Source organism: Symphalangus syndactylus, chromosome 3, assembly GCF_028878055.3.
Source record: "Symphalangus syndactylus isolate Jambi chromosome 3, NHGRI_mSymSyn1-v2.1_pri, whole genome shotgun sequence".
In the NCBI taxonomy this organism is placed as follows: Eukaryota; Metazoa; Chordata; class Mammalia; order Primates; family Hylobatidae; genus Symphalangus; species Symphalangus syndactylus.
The window spans coordinates 21,063,763-21,083,736 of record NC_072425.2 but is presented as its reverse complement, the minus strand read 5'-3'; the positions used below and the strand labels follow the sequence as shown (position 1 = coordinate 21,083,736).

The following is a 19,974-nucleotide window of genomic DNA, read 5'->3' as shown; positions in this document are numbered from 1 at the left end:
AAAATGATTTTTTGGTATCAATAAAAGTTATCAACACCCATAGGATATGTAATACAATACAATGTAAGAAAGAACTATTGTACATGGTAACGAATGAAATATTCAAAAAGAAACATTTCTGTCCTCAAATGCTTTCGTAAAAAAGAAAAAAAAGGAACATGATTAGGGGAACATAATTTGGAGAGAAGGATTCTGGAAGAAAAATATATTTCTAACAACAACAAAAAGGCATCAGATATTTTTGGTAACAAAAAAGATTTTAGAATTATCACTTAAGGACTCTGCTTTTCTTCCATTTCAGGATGTAATCACCCAGACAGGTAGGTAAGTAGAAGTGTGTGGGTGGTATAAATCTAAGAAAAAGAAATATGAGTGAGTGTGTGTATGTGTGTATGCACACACACACCTGCACATGTGTGTTGGTGGGGAAGACAGAGGTTTAATCTCTATCATTTCTTCTAACATTAAGAAATATTAATATGATTACTCTAAAATATTTTCTTTTGCTCATTTCCTTAAGCATCTAACAAAGTCAATTAAGAAACACCTATCCAAAACAAATCACCACTCTAACAAGAAGTCACGTAAAAATGTATTCTCTTATTTTTCTTTGTTAAACACCTAACTGCATTTATAAAACATTTCAGCTTTATTACTTTTTATAAATGTCTTTGCCGTAATTTGTCATACATTTTATAAGTGGCTGGAGATTTCATGCATTGCTAATTCATACATATAAATGTGAAGTTTGCATTAAATATCTCTAAACAAAACCCTACTTCCTTGCTATTTTTAGGAGGAATAGGCTAAAGAAGAGACAAGAGGACTCTCATTACAAAGACTGACCCTCTTAGAATTAAGGCTATTCTTTTTTGAGCATCAACCTGCTACTAAAATATTCCTGGTACCAGGATTTACAGGGTCTGAGTCTGGAAATACTATAATGGTTGATTGGCTTAAGAAAAAATAAAATGTTAGAACCAGGGAGAGCAGTGATTAGAAGTGGCTGGCAACATTCCAGAGTTGCTTTTTAGTACCTTTTAAACTCCTTTGGCTACCAATTCTCATCTCATACCATTTTTAGGTTTATGCCAAATAAACCAGGACAGTGGTATTACAATGTATAGAAAAGATGCAAACAGCATACTACCCACATATACTCTAAATCACTGAAATCTTACAGGCTTTGCCTCGTTTGGGTACACTAAAATACATGATAGAATCTTCCTGAAGATAAGCACAAATTTTATAGCTTTCTTGGACCATATTATGGCATTTCTTACTTACAATGTTATTTTCTACAACCTGTCAATAAAAGTGGGTTTGTTAAGATGTAATGTATGTGCAGTTTCATAGTTCAAGTTTCCATTAAGAGGAAACTGAACAGACAACAATCAAATGGGCAAATAAATGAATGTAAAAAAACAATGCTTCAACTGTAATGAAAAAGAGTAGACATTTTTTGAAAATAAAATAATTATTTTATTAATATAGTTAATACATTAGTTATAAAGTAAAAAAAAAAAAAAAGGGTCCTCTAAAATTCTTATCATTAACCAGTGGCTTGTTAAAAAGAAAAAAAAAAAACCCTTAGACTATTTTAAATTGTCTTAGAGTTCTCATATTTGTACCTATCTAAGAAACAGTTTATCACAATGTAAATACTAAGGAAATGTTTAGGTGGTTTTGTACTTTTAATCCCAAAATCTATAGAAAATTCTCTTTTTCCCAGAGATACCATTCTTAGCCACCCAAACAAAATATAAAACACTATTTAGCAATATTCCCTGCTGAATACTTTTAAACAAGATAGGGCTAGGCTGATTTAAATTATAAGTTGAAGTCTAGGAAAAACAAAGTCTATATAATACAAAACGTTGGAATCAAGTAATATTACTTGTTTAAGCCAAATATATTCATATTTAAATAACAATTAAATAGAAAGAGATTAAATACCAACCATTCTTAATCACAGTTTAAGTCTGATAACCAAAATCAAAAATTTAATGCCACACAAAATACATCTCACAAACTAACCAATGCAAAGCTCTAAGCTTTAAACTTTTTGATAGTGTCAATAAAAACCCCAGGAAGGGAGAATACTGCAACTCTCCTTGGAACACAGGTATCTTAAATCATGGTTAAACAGACAGAATGTTAAGAATGGTATGGTTTTTATTTTCTATAGCAGGTTTATTGACACTTTTTTTCTAGTAAAGTTTGAAAATCTGACACTACCTGTCCACATAGAAGGGGAAACAAAACTTGGTCAAAGTCTGTAGAACTTCCTGTGGAGAGAAAGAGAGATAATTTATACATCTAATGGGACCAATAAATCTAACATTAACCACAGCACACAATCTAGCAACTTTACCCTAAAGAAAGAGGAGACAGATGAAGAAATATGGGCTTTATCAATTACATGGGAGGAGTACCAGGCAGTCAATCATGAGAAATAATAAACATGATCAAACTTCATTAAAAATGAAAAATTAATCAAGAATCACACATGGGCAAGCAGCAGGAGCCATGCAGGAAAGCTCTGAAGGGAGGGAGGCGGTTGGGTTGCTGAGTGTTAACACCCCTCCAGGGAACATCTCCAGCCTGACCATATGGATCAGAGTGAATAACACCGAGCCACATGGGTTTGGCCTGGCAGGGCCGCTGTTGCTGGCACCGTTTTTGCCTGTTACCTAGGAACAGAGGGGGCCGGGATTAGACAACGCTTCCCAACATCAATAGGCCAAATCACAGCAGAATCGAAAGCCAACTTAAAGATAATTGTCCCTGAACATTGTCAGCTACATTTTTTAGAGTTTAAAACTTCATTTACTTACTTTACAAAGAAGTTGCCATTTTGGGCATACATTTATTTTGGAACCAAACTGTAACAATTTTAAGTATATACTATTCTTATTGAAATATCACCATAATTGAACAGACTCACCTGATTTTAATGTATTAAAATCTAAAGCAAACTACCAGTTTAAATGTCTTTAAAAAAAAAAAATACATATATAGGTACATAAAGCCAAGCACATTATTCAGGATTAGGGTACACAAAGTAAGGTGACATTTTAACAACTTATTCATAAAAGACAATCTTGTTACATTACCACAGAAAAAAACAGTACATGACACACAATAAACAGTGGTGTGCGACTTTCCCTAAAAGACACATTTCATATATATAGCACATATACACACAGCTAACCACATACACAGGTAGTTAGTTATTATTTCCTTCACAGAATTTCCCTTAGCTTAACTTAATTTAACTGCAGACTTGGACAGCCCACGGTTGGTGCTTATCATAAGTTCATAGACCAATGTTATAAATTTAAAAAAGTATTCCTTTCATGCATTTGATTTGCTTTTTAACTATTTAAAATCCCAACTTCAAGACAAAATGAAGAACACATTTTTCAGTCATTGAGAAGCTGGTTCAAATTAAAACAAACCTGCCCATTGCAAACCCTAATCCAAGTGATAAATTAAAGATCAGTTTACAAATGTAGCACTTTTCTAACTAATAATAATGAATTATCAATGCTAACTGAATTGATGCTTCTCGCTTCATTTATTTTTAAAACCAGTTCTATCATTCAAGAAATAAACCACATCAATCTAATAACCCACTCAATGAAGCAGAAAGCACACTGACTTGCTCTGCCAGAGCATGTTCCGCCTACATAATTCAATTGAGCATATCCTATTTTTTAGTATCATCTTGGACTGGTACTATGTATATCACAGCACTGCTAAGGCATGTCATGAAATAACGTGATAAATGAATAGGAAACTAAGAAGTGAAAAAGAGTGGATGAGAACACCTCAGCATATCCTAAGAAACATTACTTATACATTAGTTAACTTTATAATGTGGCATTCACGCATATATATTGTTTATAAACTAATCATGCTTAGATAAACTGCAATAGGTGATACACAATCAGAACAAAGGCAATTTTTCAGTGCATAATGTTATTATCAGGCAAAGAGAGGAAAACAGATCACATAAAATATTTAATGCCTGCAGTGCTAATTATAAAGTATACTATAATTCACATACACAAAACCCTTATGATTTACACACACACAAATTCCTTACAAATTTCCTTCCACTTCAAGTTTTGAATAGTAACAGAAAGCATCTCTTAACTTCAGTATACGAAACAGCCATTCTTTAAAACTCAGTATTCAGTGCTCATTCATTGCCAATATCAGCTACAAAGACAGCTATCTTTTACCCCTCAAAAGTTACAGGTGCAGAAAGCATTTCTCTACTCTATGCTGGAGTTGTACTGGCAAAAGGCCTCAAAGATTTTTGAAAGAAAGGACCCCCATGGCTATGAGAAGGCATTGTGCTCTACAGCAGAGTCAAAGGAATCTAATATGCCCAACTTATTACTCACTACAATATAGAAACTTCTTACCACTCTCTAATGTCAAGAGTAATAACCAACCTTGAACTTGTCTGTCAGATAATATTAGAACAAGTATCAAAATACCCAATGTAGGCTGAGTGTAACCACCCACCAGCTTTCCTTTTTATCCAAGCAAACAGCAGTAAATCTAATTAAGCAATAGGGCGGGGGGAGGAGAGGGGGAAAGGGAATATAGGCAATGTAGGCACATGTTGGTACATTACAATATGTTCCTTCATGTTTGTGATATTACAAGAGCTTGATATTCCAATTTAAGTCAAACAAGATGGTGGTGTACTGTCAGAAGAAAAAACAAAAATGAGCATCTACTCTGTGTTCTGCATATTCACATATTATCGCAATTGGAACTGAGGTATCTACTTCTTAATTTGAGAAGGGGAGGACAGGAAGAGGGAGGGAAAAACAAGCAATGTTCTCTGTAAATAAAAACTGCAATAAACCAATTTAATAAACCAATTAAATAAACCCATTTTCTTAATACTGATGTTTTCCTTACACATAAACATTCATGCCTTATCATCTTTTCCCAAAGAAAAATAAAATTATTCGAATATGAAAAGTACCACTCTCCGAGAGTGGGGGCTTTAAAATGCTGATTTAAATATATTTTGAGTACAACATACATGGCAGTGTCCCACAGTCTTTCAATATTAACTTTATTGGGACAACAGTCATTAACCAGTTACCAACCCCTTTTTCTCTCTAGAACTTGTGTCTTTGGCTAGCGCACTTTCTTTGTAGAAGGTAATTTTCTTGTTCTCTTTCCCGTTTCTCTTGCCTACACAAGCTCTTTTAGACAACCAGCCTCGGTGCAACTTCAACTACTGCCACAGAAATCGGATCTTGGGGATGCAGCATAGCTGATGAAATGTAAATGACCTCATTGCTAAGGCAGGGGGTGGGGAGGACTGTGTGCCAGCTCTCCAGATCAATTCCCAAGTTTATATTTTCACAAATCTTTTTATGTACAGTTTGATTTTTTAACATTTTAATGAGCAAAAAAGTGAATCTATAGTAGCCAGTCACCACAGTTAAAGTGCAGGGCATGAACTAGATCCCAGGAGGAAACCAGTCCACCATGTCACCACTGGCTTTAGGACATTCGCCACCTGGTTCCATGTCCCCAGGTTCCAACTCTTTTCATAATCAAAACACTGCTGACATTATAAACCCCAGACGGGTTTTCTAAAATCCCTCCCAATCAATATATCCAACACATAACTTATTGGAGACAACACTGAGCTCATTGATTAAGGTGAGTTCAGTAGCAAAGTTTTCAAAATAAATGAGACAAGAATACAGCATTCAACCCCTTTGTGTCACCAGACAATTTATGAAATAGGCAATTTCCAAAAGGGCTTTTCTTCCTAACAAAATATATGATACTTCATGTGGGAAGAAATAAGAGCAGAGGGGGCAGGGAGGAAGTGTGTTAGAGAGGCAGTTGCACAAATCTTTCAGTTATGCATACATGAAGCAGCAGATTGCATAGTGTAGTAGAAAAGTAACATCTACAAAGCTCTGCCCACAAGAGACACCAAGCCTCAGAGTATGAACCAAAATATGAAATTAACACACCTAACGCTGGATACACTTGCAAATGAAATTCAGAAATGAACTCAAGATTCATTTCAGTCTACTTTGGATTCACTTCATCCAATTCTAATTCTCATCCAGTCAGAAGGCCTGAATTTACTCCAATCTAGAGAAATTAGATTACATTCTGTTGATACTGAGCCTAAGAACCCAGTAAAGTTTTAAATGTATAATATTATCCATTGTAGAATCCTATCTGGAAGAAACATCTCGAAGACCAAATTCAATGAAGTTAACTGGGATTATTAATGAGAAGGCTAGACTAATTCACCCTGACCTTGGGGTGCTAGGTAGGGGGCTATAGGAAATCCTGCAATGACCAGCATTCCAGATGTCAAATACTTTGTTTTCATTGCTTCATTGAAACCTATAAACAAAAATTAGTTTTATTTGGCAGATGAAAACAACTGACAGACACAAACATACACACCCCACAAATAAATGCCATCTGAGAGATAAAAGTGCAGGGTGATTATAGCGTCCACTGGAGTTACAGAATGTAGGGAGATGAGGCATATTCGCAATAGTTCAAAGGGAAAAACATGGTGCAGGAAAACATTTAAATAAAGAGAAGAGATAGCTTGAATAAATGAATGTATTTTAAAATATGTAAAGCCATAATTAGCCTCTTTGTGGCTTGCTGAAAGCCGATATAGCAGTTGATAATTTACCATTGTCCAAAAACGAGAGTGAAAGAGGAAGGGGAAGGAAAACCGTGAGAGAACATTTCCTGGGTTTCTTATATCTAATTTATTTGTTCATTTCAAAATGTAGGTGTGTGATGAAAAGATCAGCAGAGCTCAAATTCCTAAAATACTCCCTATGTTTAATTTTTTTTAATACCACAAGGGAAATGCTGACCCTCGAAGTCCTGCAATTACAAGCAGTGCCACTGACTTGAAAGAAAAGCCTCTGATTGATGATCTTAAAACTCAAGTTGAAAGTTAAAAACAGAACACACACAAAATCCAAACATACAAAAAAGCTAACAAAATTTCTACCTTAAGCCATTTCAAGTTAAAACCAGGGGCTCCCAGTGAAAGCTCACAAAGGTTTTAAATGCTTATGATTAAGAAGGGTAAAGCAGTTGTTCCTGGAAGCTTAATTAGCACCAAGTTCAAGAATGTTGATCAGAAGTTTCCTAAATGTGAACACAGGAAATAAAATTTTTCTCCTTCACTATAAGTGTCAAATTAAATCTAAGACCCATAGTATAATTACAACCAAATTTTTATTTTTTTTTCAGTGGGAAAAAGAAGCCTGTAATAAGGGGTTTTACAGAAAGGCCTTTCAACACCCAAACATAAAAGCCGGGTCAAATTTCTAACATGCTGCTCAAATGCTACAGAGTCTGCTTCCTTTCTTTGGTACATTTCAATATTTACCCCTAGTTTACTTTTTATAAACTTCAGTTAATTGAGTCATATACATGTTATAATTATGCAATTTTATATGTAATACCTAATATGCAGTATCAATGTTGTAATTCACAGATAAAATTATAATAAATTCATCATACTCTATAAACATGTTTCATATAAACTGTGTATCTAAATTATTAAGGATATTAAGTGCAGAAGAAGAAGGCTTTCAACAGTGAAAGAGACCCCTCTGAAACCACTTTATACACCTTCATGACCTTTGAAGTCTGAAGCAAAAACGCTCCATCTTATTTTTAAAACTTTTTAACAAAATTACTTTATGCTTTTGCATCCTCCTCTTTCTCAAACTTAGCTAAAACAAAGTTGTTCCATAATCATGATATTATATAACATCCTCTATTCCAAGATTCCCTTTTATTAATTTTAAATCTTACACAAAGTGGTTGAAAATGAGAGCTATATTTATAAGGTCAGCATGAAATGCCAATAAAATTCTTCACACATGCTTCAAATACTGTACTTCCAAGATGAACAAATGATTTGGTTATGCTCTCTTACAATTAGCATTCAGTGGCTAATCAGAATTCAGTGGTAATTCCTTGGACTTAATATGATTACTCTAAAATATTTTCTCTTACTCATTTCCTTAAGCATTTAAATTCCTGTTATCTGAACATTTATGTTATCAATATTTCTGAAAGGAAGAGGGGAGGAGGGGACACAAGTCAGAACATACCAAAGGAATAGGGGTCCCAACAGTAAAACTGCAAACATGATTTCATTGAAGAGGCAACTTGCCCTTAGGAAGATATTATTTTAAAAGAAAAGGAAAAAAAAAGAGCACTGATAGAAATACTATTTTGTAAGCATATTAAAAGCTGTCAGCTTTTAAATATTTTAAATGCACACAAAAATGTGCACAGATGGACAACTTTTCTGCTCACATTAGTCTAGAGAAAAATCTTTCATTATCAAGCTCAAAGTCCTTGAATTTTTTAAACTTAATTGTGCCTCTATTTCTTAGAATTCACACCCCAAGGCCAAAGCTTTCCTGCCACCAGTCCTTCAAATCTGACTTGGACATTACACGGGAGGAGGCTCCAAGCCTCCCTGAGGTCTCACTCCTTTTACAACACACGAAAAAGCAGTCGATAATGGGCCCATGCTGAATTCACTGCTCTCCACGTCTCCTCTTGGGACACAAGCCTAGCAGATGTGATAAAAACTGTGTCAGAGAAGTGGCTCTAGTTTGTGCCTTAATGACAACTTAAACCTCTAAACCAATACAACCAAAGGACTAACAGAACTGGCTGTTACCTCTCTCTCCTGCCAATCTTCAAATATCTCTGAACTAAATTAGCACCTCTACCCACAACTTCCCCTGCCACCCCACAAAATCCATTCTAATTTTAAAAGATAAATGAATTCAGCAAACACCCATCGGTGGCATTAAGTGTCTGGGCACTGTGTATGTATGTCCTATAATTAAGCCCTAACCCATATTTCATGTAGTTTATATTTTCTCAAGGTATGATTGAGCATTCAGATATCTTAAAGGACTGCCTGGTAAATTCCCTCTGATCACCACCCCAGTAACCATATTAACGCACACAACTGGTAGAGTTACAGTTTTCAAAAAGTACCTAAAGGTCTAAAAATTATTTTTAAATATGTTCAAACATAGGGAAGAAAAGTGATATACTGAGTTATAGAAACATTCTAATTATTAAAATTTATACAGGATAATTTTTTTAAACCATGGGTGGCTATACTTTTAACTTGTAAGAATGCTTTGTCTTACCTAATGATATGGTACCAAAAAATAGATTTAAATGTGTACTTCTGATAACATTTTCTAAATTCTATAATTCAGCCTTCAGATGATAGGTCTTTTTACTCAGAATCTTGAAAGCCTATTCAGTCACAATTGCATACCCACTTAATCAGCAATCATTGTTCTGGGATGCAGGACTTTGTTGTCAAGACAAGCACCAAAACCTTAAAAAAATTTTTTTCAGAACTGGCATAAGAAAAAAGTGATCTTTGTCAGACAAGGACAAATTTATGCAAATCTTTTATAAACATTCACAAACATTTATTTAGCTTTTGAAATGTTGGCCTCATTTGAGAGCATGAAAATGAGGGGGAAGTAGGAAAACGCAAAGGACAGCTTAGAAGCTGGCATGCTACATAAATATTCAGAAGGAAGATTATAGGATTCATGTTAGGCTGTCTTAGGCTTCTCCAAAGTCCACACAGAATAGCAAAGAACAAAACTAACGAGAAGTACAGCAGATGTTAGACAATGCATCAGCCTCTTTTCCTCTCTCACTTGGCTATACTTGGACGCTTTTATATTTTCTTTCAATATGGTTAGGTCATTCAAGGATTCTCCTATAGACTCTGTATTGTGGCTACAGATCTATAAGCTGAAGGTCTGTCAGCTTTCCAAAAGTTTCCAATGAAAAGGCATTATGCAAATTCTACCTCTCTTACCCTCTTTCAGGGGGGAAAAAGGCCTCCAGTATGCAGTCATCGGAGTATTGGAAGCCCCAGCCTTCATTTCTGTATAGCTGTGTTTGCCTCAGGGCCACGCTGCTTGTTTTGACAGTGGATCCCCCTAGATAGTTGGGATTAGTCGAGCTTGTTTAGATAAACTTGAAATCAAGGCCTTCTCTAGGTAGACAGCTAGATGTAGCTACCGAGTTTCCAGCTGCCTCTTCCTTTCATCCCAAAACAACTGCAGATTCACAGTAGCTATCACAGCCACAGGCTATGTCACATACATAAGTACAAAATTAAAGGCTGCTAAAAGAAGCCTTTGTAAGTCTTAGTGCTAAAATAAGGAATCTGTACTGCTTGGTTTATACAAATTATTCTAGCACTATCAGTATGGAACTCAAATCATCAGTTAACAAGGCATATTAATCAAGGTTCCTGGTTTCTTCTGATAGACAGGATCATAGTTTGGTAATATACCTAACCTTCTGCTTATTAGCTCTTGTATGAGAATAATAGCCTAAAATGTTGAAAAGGAAATAATAGGCTTTATTTATCCAGTGGCAGGGAATGTTAGCCACCGTCAACAAACACTGAGCAGAATATGAAAATCAAAATGCAAATATCAAATCTGCTTTTGAGAGAGAATTATTTAGCAATTGATTAGACAGTCTCACTAAACAGTCATCTGTTTAGTGTTACAGAACTGTTTCAAATCAACTTTTATTTCCTACAATTTGCAGATTCTGATAGAAAGAATAGGAAGATATAAGGAGGATAAGGGGGATTCAGAACTGAAAAAAATTACGCTCAGAACACATTGATGACATTTCATTACAAAGACAGAAGGAGGTAATATGAAACACTACTGAAATAAAGAAATTACATAATTCAAAAAGTTTTCTAACATCTAACACTCAAGGGTTTTAATTTTTTGCAAGTAGAAAAAAAGTCCCTTCAGAAGTCCAGCAAAATACAATAAAATAATACAATCTCACATATATATTTGATTTTACTTTGCATATTTTGCTGCAACAAACAGATTCTAGTGTTTACCTGAGGCTGCCTCGGACAAATTAAACACAACAATGGTACCAGAATACATTCGGACACTTTACAGAACTATACTGAAACATCATACAGTACAGAAGTTCTTTTACCATCTGACTGTACTGTCAAATCATACAAGGCAGTCTTTCAATCAAGTCTTCATCTCACCATCAAAAATGTGTTCTCCTGATTCAACAGGTAAGTCACTCTTTAAAAGTGTTAAGACATTCTGGAATTGAAGTCACCGGTTTGAGCTTATCCTATGAAATTCTGGATTCCTTTCATGTGTAACTTATAACCTAAAGAAGGAGCCGGCAAACTTTTCTCAAAAGGGCCAGATTGTAAGTATCTTAGGCTTTGCGGGCCACTTACGGTCTCTGTCACATGTTCTTGTTTGTTTTTGTTTTTTTTACAATCCTTAACAAGGGTAAAAAACCATCTTACCTCACAGGCCATACAAAATCCAGCCCCAGGCAGGATGTGACCAGCTGGCTTCAGGCTATAGTCTGCCAAACCCGATCTAGAGTGTTAAGGAGCCTGGCCACACCACATAACCCAAACTCACCAACACCCAAAAACCCAAATTCAGAAATCCTAAAAGGTAAAATGCCAATGCCAGTCATGTTGGTTCTCTGGTAATTCAACGATTCACACGTGATTGTTGCCAAATGACCAAATGCCTACCGCATACAAATATGCTATTTTTAAAAAAATGTTTAAAGTATAAATAATTAACAATAAAACGTTTCCACCACCCAGAACTCACAACTGTTTTGTGGCATAGACTCTTCATAGAGACAATTCTTAGATCAATATAGTTCATTTCTACAGGTAAGGTCCATGGGTTTTCTTGACAGATAAATGAATTCATGCTCTATGGATAATGGAGAGCTCTTCAATTTGAGGTTTGTTTGGCTTAGAATATTTTTAAAGCAATATTGAAAGAGCAGAAAGCCTTTTCTGGTGCTCTACTCCCCACTCACTCAAAACACATTGCTTGTCCAATGACTTTCTGTTAGATGAAGACTACAGAAGGGCCTCCTCCTGCCTCTCTCACTGCTCTATTTCTGGGCCCCTTCTCAACTCCTCTCCAGGACTTTATCTTTCTCCTTCTCTCTCTGCATCCTCCCGTATTAGCAGTTTACCTACACCTTAGTTTCAATTATCAGCACAAGGTAAATGACTCTCAAATTCAAGTGTTCACTTCTGAACTACCTCTCCAGCTCTGGGTTCCTATTCTTTTTTGTTTTGTTTTGTTTTGTAAAATACAAAACAAAACAGGATCTCACTGTGTTGCCCAGGCTGGAGGGAAGTGGTATGATCTTGGCTCACTGCAATCTCTGCCTCCTGGGCTCAAGCAATCCTCTCGCCTCAGCCTCCTGAGTAGCTGAGACCACAGGGGCGCACTACCACGCTTGGCTAATTTTTGTATTTTTGGTAGAGATGGGGTTTTGCCATGTCGCTCAGGCTGGCCTAGAACTCCTAAAGTCAAGCAATTCACCCACTTGTGTTCCTTGGCACATTCAAGGAACTGAAAAGCAGCCTGGCATTCTGGAACAGAGGAGACTGGACAGGTTGGCAGGGGCCAGATCATGGATTTCACATTCCACTTGCATGAGACTTTTTTTTTTTTTTTTTTTGAGACAGAGTCTCGCTCTGTCGCCCAGGCTGGAGTGCAGTGGCAAGATCTCGGCTCACTGCAACCCAGGATTCAACCGATTCTCCTGCCTCAGCCTCCTGAGTAGCTGGGATTACAGGCGCCCCCCACCATGCCAGTTAATTTTTGTATTTTTAGTAGAGACAGGGTTTCGCCATGTTGGCCAGGCTGGTCTCGAACTCCTGATGTCAAGTGATCTGCCTGCCTCAGCGTCCCAAAGTGCTGGGATTACAGGCGTAAGCCATCACACCCAGCCTTGCATGAGACTTTCTAACCCTCCATCTACTCCACATCTTCCGGACCCCAGGAGGACTTAGAGGCTATTCTCAGTGAGCTTCTCGCCTCTCCCAGGTTGACACCCCAGAATCCTGTCCTGTGTCTATCATTCCTACCATCAAATTGACCATTATCTCTAGAATGAGTTAAGAATGATGGGGGTTACACTCATTACCGGTGTCCCCCAGAGTATCTGGCACAGAGGAAACATCCAGTGAATGATGGTGCTGAAAAAACTGATTGGATGATAGTTTGGATTAAGAAGGGAAGAAACAGCATTGACTGAGCACTTACTATTGCCATGCACTGTGCTAAAGTCTCTACATGCCTCCTTGTTTAATCCTCATAGGAAGCAGTGAGACCACATGGGCCAAAGCACAGACTTGAATTGATCAGAGAATCAAACTTTAATATTTATTCTTGACATTGAAAATGAAAGGAATAGGGAAGACTATTAAAGTTTGTATAAATGTAATATCACATTTTGTCAAAGGTTTACCATTTTTTGCCTAATAACATGAATTATAAAGTATCTAAATTGACCTATAGGAGTTTCTTCTGATTGTGGAACTAACCTATTTAGACTTTATTTTGTTCCTCATCTACCAATGGTTATGTTTTCTTTGGGCGGCTCTGGGTAGGGGGGTTAAGTAACAAGTGGAAAGGGACTGATAAAGCAACTACTATGTGTCAGGTCTTGCTAGAAGTGTTACATACTCAGTGATCCTACCACTAATTTTATGCAGATATTATCCTCCTATCGATGGAATGCACCTTGAAAACTAAGTAAAATTAGTTTCAGGCAGACTGGTGAAGTAACTTGCCTACCTCTCTACTAAAGGATGGAGATTGAGAATCTTGATTAGCATTCTGTCTCCAGGGTCACAGGCATTCACACAGCTAAGATTTTGTGCAGTACTAGTCCTCCATGTTGAATGCAGATAAAGCCTTTCTCCAACCTCACTTCCAACTTGCAGGAGTAGAGTGAAATGTTTGTGCTGTTCTGTTGAAGGGCCTTAGGGTAGGGTAACCTGACCTGCCAATTTGCCCAGGACTTCCCAGTTATGCCCATGACTTCTGTGTAGTAACAGTGCTCCCTTTCAGTCTCAAAAGTATCCTGGATTGGATGCTATGGCCACCAGAATCTTAGAGGGGAAACCATGGCTTGTCTGGAGGGCAACAAAATAATAAACAGTTGTTTCATCTGCCTTGTGATGAGAAATTGGGGAGTGTGCTAAAATAGTGAGGTTTTATCACTGGACTTCAGGTTCTTTATCTACAGGAAGGACTTATCTACATTCTGGGATGTAGATACAAAATCAGACATCATCAATTACACAGAAGCATCAAACTTCTTTTTCCTCATACTACATCAGAAAACATTTATTAAACTAGATGAATTCAGGTATTATGTATATATTATGGCTACTTTTCCTGCCAATTCTACAAAGTTAGTATTATTAATACTTTTTCATTTTACAGATGAAAAAGATGAAGCCAAAAAATGTAGTCTTTGCCCAAAGTGTCATATCAAAAGTCAAATCTCATATAACATGTGGATATTTTTGCCTCCTAACTTTTCTTTGAGTTAAACATTTTATTAAAAAAAGGCCGAGCACAGTGGCTCATGCCTATAATCCCAGCACTTTGGGAGGCCAAGGTGGGTGGATCACCTGAGGTCAGGAGTTCAAGACCAGTCTGGGCAACATGGCAAAACCCTGTCTCTACTAAAAATACAAAAATTAGCCAGGCGTGGTAACACATGCCTGTAGTCCCAGCTACTCAGGAGGATGAGGAAGAAGAATCGCTTGAACCTGGGAGACAGAGGTTGCAGTGAGCCAAGACTGTATCACTGTACATTAGCCTGGGTGACTGGGTAAGACTCTGTCTAAAAAATAATAGTAATAAAAATAAAAATTTAATATTTTAAGGGGTAGGGGATATTTCTTAAGACATAAATAATACATGAATAATAAAAAGTATTTCTAGCTGCCATTAAATCTGTTTATTATAACAGATACATTCTAAAAATCCAGAGCTATTTCTTAATTTGCCAGGGGTTTAGATCTCCAGAAATGATAAGTATCTGGAAGGTTGGAAGAGTGCTCTGATAAAAAATGTTCTCAACACTTTACAAGTTATACGTCTAAAACTAGATACTACACAAAGAGGCATCATGTCCGATATACACTCAAATGTGAGAATCATAAACACATCTGGTTAAGCCTCTCTAGGTAAGATGGGATTTAATAAAGGTATGTCTTGGTTTGTCCTACCTAGCTTAAATTCTGAGCCCACAGATTACAGTGTGAGAACTATTCAGTCACTTAATGTATATTAAATACTTGGCCTCCTAACAGCCATGCACAGTTACCAGGTCCTAGAGATCTGGACATGAAGCCGGCAAGAATCTCTGACTTCCTGCTTGGGAAAGGAAGAGGACAGGTAAACAAGTATCAAGTGTTTTAGGTTTTCTGATAGAAATCTATCTGGGGGATGTAAAAGATTCCTCAAAGGAGGTGGCATTTGAACTGACTTTTGAAAAACCAATTAGTATGTTCTAGACAAACAACCTAGATAAGAATATTCCAGGGATAAAACCACTGTGAAACAACATTGTATCACACAATTTATGTAAATAATCTTTGATAAATTCAATTTTAAGATTCTCATTTTACAAGCGCCTTTTCATTTCTACCTACCAACCCCCATCTGCCACACACACACACACACAAGCACACACACATACATACATATATTCAGGCCCACAGTCTCGGCTTCATGTTATACCACTTCTGAAATCTGAAACTGACCGAAGTTACACAGTTGAAAATCATAATAGTCAGAGGAATCTTTACTGTACTGTATATAAGTATTTAAAAAATGAAAGCTACTGCAGTAATACAAAATACTACATACAACCAAAAGGGCTCATTTACAAGGACAGTGGTCCCATTACTAAATTTCTGAAGTTTTGAACATGGGATTCTCAACATATAAATTTCACAACTGGAATAAAATAAATAAAAAGTAATTATCTGAAACCCCTTGATCACCATTTAAAGGGTTTTTATCTTTTCAGTACATTTTAGAACACAAGTATTCAGGAATTGTTTCCGATTATGTCTTTTCATCCTTACTTGACAAAATATTCGCTGTTACCTTTGTGACTTCTCTAAATTTTGTTCTGAAACAGTGTGGGTTTAGAAAGGGAGGCATTTCCAGAATCCTTCCTAGATCAATCTAAAATTCTAGAGGCAAAGGTTATCACACACAACCCTAACACCTGACAAAGACACCAAAACCAGGTTACTTTGCTGCCTTACTTAAATCTATGCCCAGTAATAGGAGACACGACATAATTATTGGTTATGATTTGGTGTCAGGTGTTATTCTAAGCACTTCGCACATTTTAAATCATGACACCCTCATAGCTATCCTACAACGTAGTTACTATGACTATCTCTACTTTCTAGATGAGGAAATCAAATCCCCAAGTGGTAAACCCCTGTAAATGGCAGAACCAGGATTCAGACCCTAGCAGTCTTGCTCCAAAGTCCAAGCTCTTAATCACCACAGTCATTCCCCTGCACTCTCCTTTCTGGAATCTTAACTCTTTAGCAATTACATCTGTGTATCACATACCTCATGTTGTTCACTGAGCCCCCAATCTGTCCTAGCTGCTCAAAGGGGTCTCTAACATTGGCCATAGCCATTTCTACATTTGAAGCATTCACAGATTGATGAAGACACAGATATACAAGCAAGACGACACAGGCGTGGATCCTCCCATTGCTGCCTAAAAGCTAAGGCTGACGTGACTAATTTCATCAGGACAAGTTTCACAGAGAAGGTGAAACAAGGTATATAAACAGAAGTATACTGAGGTAGGAGTTGCAGGACAACAAGGAGAAAAATATTTCAACCAAAAGCCAGTTTGGACAAAAAATATACAGGAGAGGAAAAGCCAAGCAAGCTGGGAAATGATGAGGCATCCCATGTCTGGGCTGTAAGGGGAGGTGGCAGGAGACAAGACTAGAGGCTGGGTCAAAGTCAGACTACGACCAGCCTTAAATGCAAGTTAAGAGATTTGGAGTTGATCTTTAAGGTACCTGGGAACCATCAAGAGTTTTGACTAAAGAGAAATTATGTGATTTGATTTAGGTTTTAGCAAGTCATCTCCGGCCATCTTAGAGAGGGTGGTGATTGTAGCGTCACTGGGTTGTAGACCATTAGGAAGAGTCCACGTGAGAGAAGCTTTGAGTGTGAATGCAGAGGGAAACAGATGAATAGGACAGACTAGAGAGCAGTTTAGGAAAAATAATCAATAGGACTTCTAGGTGCATCCAAGGAGCAACCGGGACTGATTCTATGAGGCTAAGAGAAAACAGAGACTGCCCCTCTCAAAAGCAGACATGGTCCATTTAGTTTTAATCATAGCATAACTTACTAGAAACAAGACCAACCAATAGTACTCACAGACAAAAATTTAGTGGGGCTTTTTGGGATCCAGAATAAACCCAAGAGAACATTCTCATAAGAATGTGTAAGTAAGGATTGCATAATTACCATTTCCTGGAGTCAGATTCAAATAAGTAGTAGTACAACATAGCTGTATAGCTTGGCGTGCTTTCAGAAAGAATGGCTCAAAAAGAATTTGTCTTTTTAATGAGTTCCTTCTACATAACTGTAACAGCTGGGGAGTGACCAAATTGGGAAGAAATCTTCAACTTAAAAGAAGAGCCTTAAGTCAGAAAATGTCTCAATTTTTCAATTGAGTTTCGCTAAATGTTTAAGGTTGAAATATATTTTCATTAAGATGTCAGTTCAACCCCATCCCATTCTTAAATTCACCCTTCTCTGGAAATGGAGAAAAACTCAGCATATGGATATTACTGAATAGTACCTCTTATATACAAGTAGTTTTTCTGAGGCTGAGCATGGAAGCTCACACCCATAATCCCAGCACTTTGGGAGGCCGAGGGAAGAGGATTGCTTGAGGTCAGGAGTTGAAGGTCAGCCTGGGCAACATAGTAAGACTCCCATCTCTAAAAAAAATTTTTTTTTTCAACTAGGCAGCATGGTGATACACACCCTGAAGTCCCAGCTACTTGGGAGGCTGAGGTAGGAGAATTGCCTGAGACCAGTCTAGATGTTTGAGGATATAGTGAGCTATGATCACACCACTGCACTCCAGCCTGGGCGACAGATTGAGATGAGACCCCAACTCTAAAACACAAAATCAAACAAAAAAGTGTTTTTTTCTTCAGTAAACACTTTAAAAAGCACCTTGACATTTGTCCAAGGTGATATATTTTACTCGTAACAACATGGGGAAAAATAAGAGGCAACCTGTGATAGACTATTTTTTTTAACCTATCTATGAACCTATACTTAGAAAACATTTAAATTGGCTAATTGTCAACAATGGGACACGTTTAAACACATACAAAGAAGCAGATATTTAAGCTGGGATGTATTTCTACATCTGTATCTATCAATGAAACTTAGAAATCTGTAATGCCGTCCTTCAGAACACCTACATTTGGTGGCATTCACGAATACTGATATCCACTTCAAGAAACCCGCTTCAGCAGAGCACCCTGTGGCTATCATGCTAACAATCAGCTCTTAGGCAGAACAGTCTAAAGAAATTGAGAGTTTATACCTGCAGATGAGAAAATTACATTTCCACCTACGTTTCCAGACTGCCAAGTTACTAAGAAATATGGAAAGTGAGCTTTTTGGGCAAGAGGTTGAAAAGCCCATGAATCAACAGTGACTCTTAGAAAAGCACACATCTGGCCAGGCATTGTGGCTTACACCTGAAATCTTAGCACTTCAGGAGGCCAAGGTGTGAGGATCACCTGAGGTCAGGAGATGGAGACCAGCCTGGCCAACATGATGAAACCCCATCTCTACTAAAAATACAAAAATTAGCTGAGTATGTTGGCACACACTTGTAATTCCAGCTACTTGGGAGGCTGAGACATAAGAATTGCTTGAACCTAGGAGGTGGAGGTTGCAGTGATCTGAGATTGTGCCATTGCACTCCAGCCTAGGCAAGACTGTCTCAAAAAAAAAGAAAAAGAAAAGAAAAGAAAAGAAATGCACATATCTAAAACAACCTAAAAGGTGACCTTTAAGGGCAGCTCCAAGACTTTCCACTTGCTTCTCTATACCACTTAACTCTACTAACTTCTATGGCTTCATGTAACAGAGAACAAGAAATTGCAGGAATGTGATCATGGCAGCACCACCACCCAAGGGTTCTAGTTTTCAGAGACATTCCCACTTTCAAGTGTTGTGGCCATGCCATTATTCCACAAAACATCCTAGACATGCATTACTCTATGGCCTACTAGGCAGTAAGTTCCTTCAAGGGAGAGACGGAATCTACTTCTCTCCTCCTCTTTACCTGCTACATTGTCTGGCTCAAAGTCTGCAGATAGTACACTCATCAATCTCTCCATTAATATACAAAATCAGACCTAGTCTCCCAGACTGTTTCTGCTGCCAAAAACAGATATGACAGAAAAAGAATCAGAAAATATACTCACTTGTAACCATAAGTTGCTCTTTTTAAGACCAGATTATAGAACCATTTTAAAATGTGACCCATTTGACCCTTATATAAGTCCTTTGGATGAGAGTCAAATGAATTTACAAATTCTGTTCCATGGTATATAGTGTCATTAAAAAGTTTCCAAGATCAAAGGTGACCTCACCATTTAAAGTGGATCTAGTTTGAAGAGAACCTGTGAGTAAGCTGGAAGCATGACAACACCCACTTTGGAAAAGAATTAAAAAAAAAACAAGAAAGCTCAAAAGTTTCCAAGAGAAATGGGATACACCCAAGTTCAATTCCATTCTTTGTGAGCTTGGTGAATACAGGGCCCCAAGGACCACAAACCCAAAATCTCAATTCCAATGTGAAGACCCATGGTTTAAACAAGCCACCGTCGAAAGACTGCCAGAACCTTTGTGGAATCAATGTCACATTTTATACACCACACTCTGCTGCTTATGTTTCTCTGCCTAATAATGATGCAAAAAAAAAAAATCA

At 37.2% G+C, this 19,974-nt stretch overlaps 1 protein-coding gene across 21 annotated transcripts in view; it reads right to left on the bottom strand.

The window, feature by feature from the left end:
* Positions 1-19,974, bottom strand: part of DENND1A (DENN domain containing 1A) — a 553,551-nt gene that overhangs the window by 394,706 nt on the left and 138,871 nt on the right. For 20 of the 21 annotated variants that reach the window (XR_010119966.1, XR_010119965.1, XR_010119967.1 and 17 more), the window contains one exon: positions 2,239-2,288. The exons of the other annotated variant lie outside the window; for it this stretch is intronic. Coding sequence is in view for 17 of the 20 variants with exons in the window: in XM_055271163.2 (XP_055127138.1) it covers positions 2,239-2,288 (50 nt within the window). In the remaining 3 variants the exon portion in view is untranslated. The remainder of the gene's footprint in view (positions 1-2,238; positions 2,289-19,974) is intronic. 21 annotated transcript variants of the gene reach the window in all.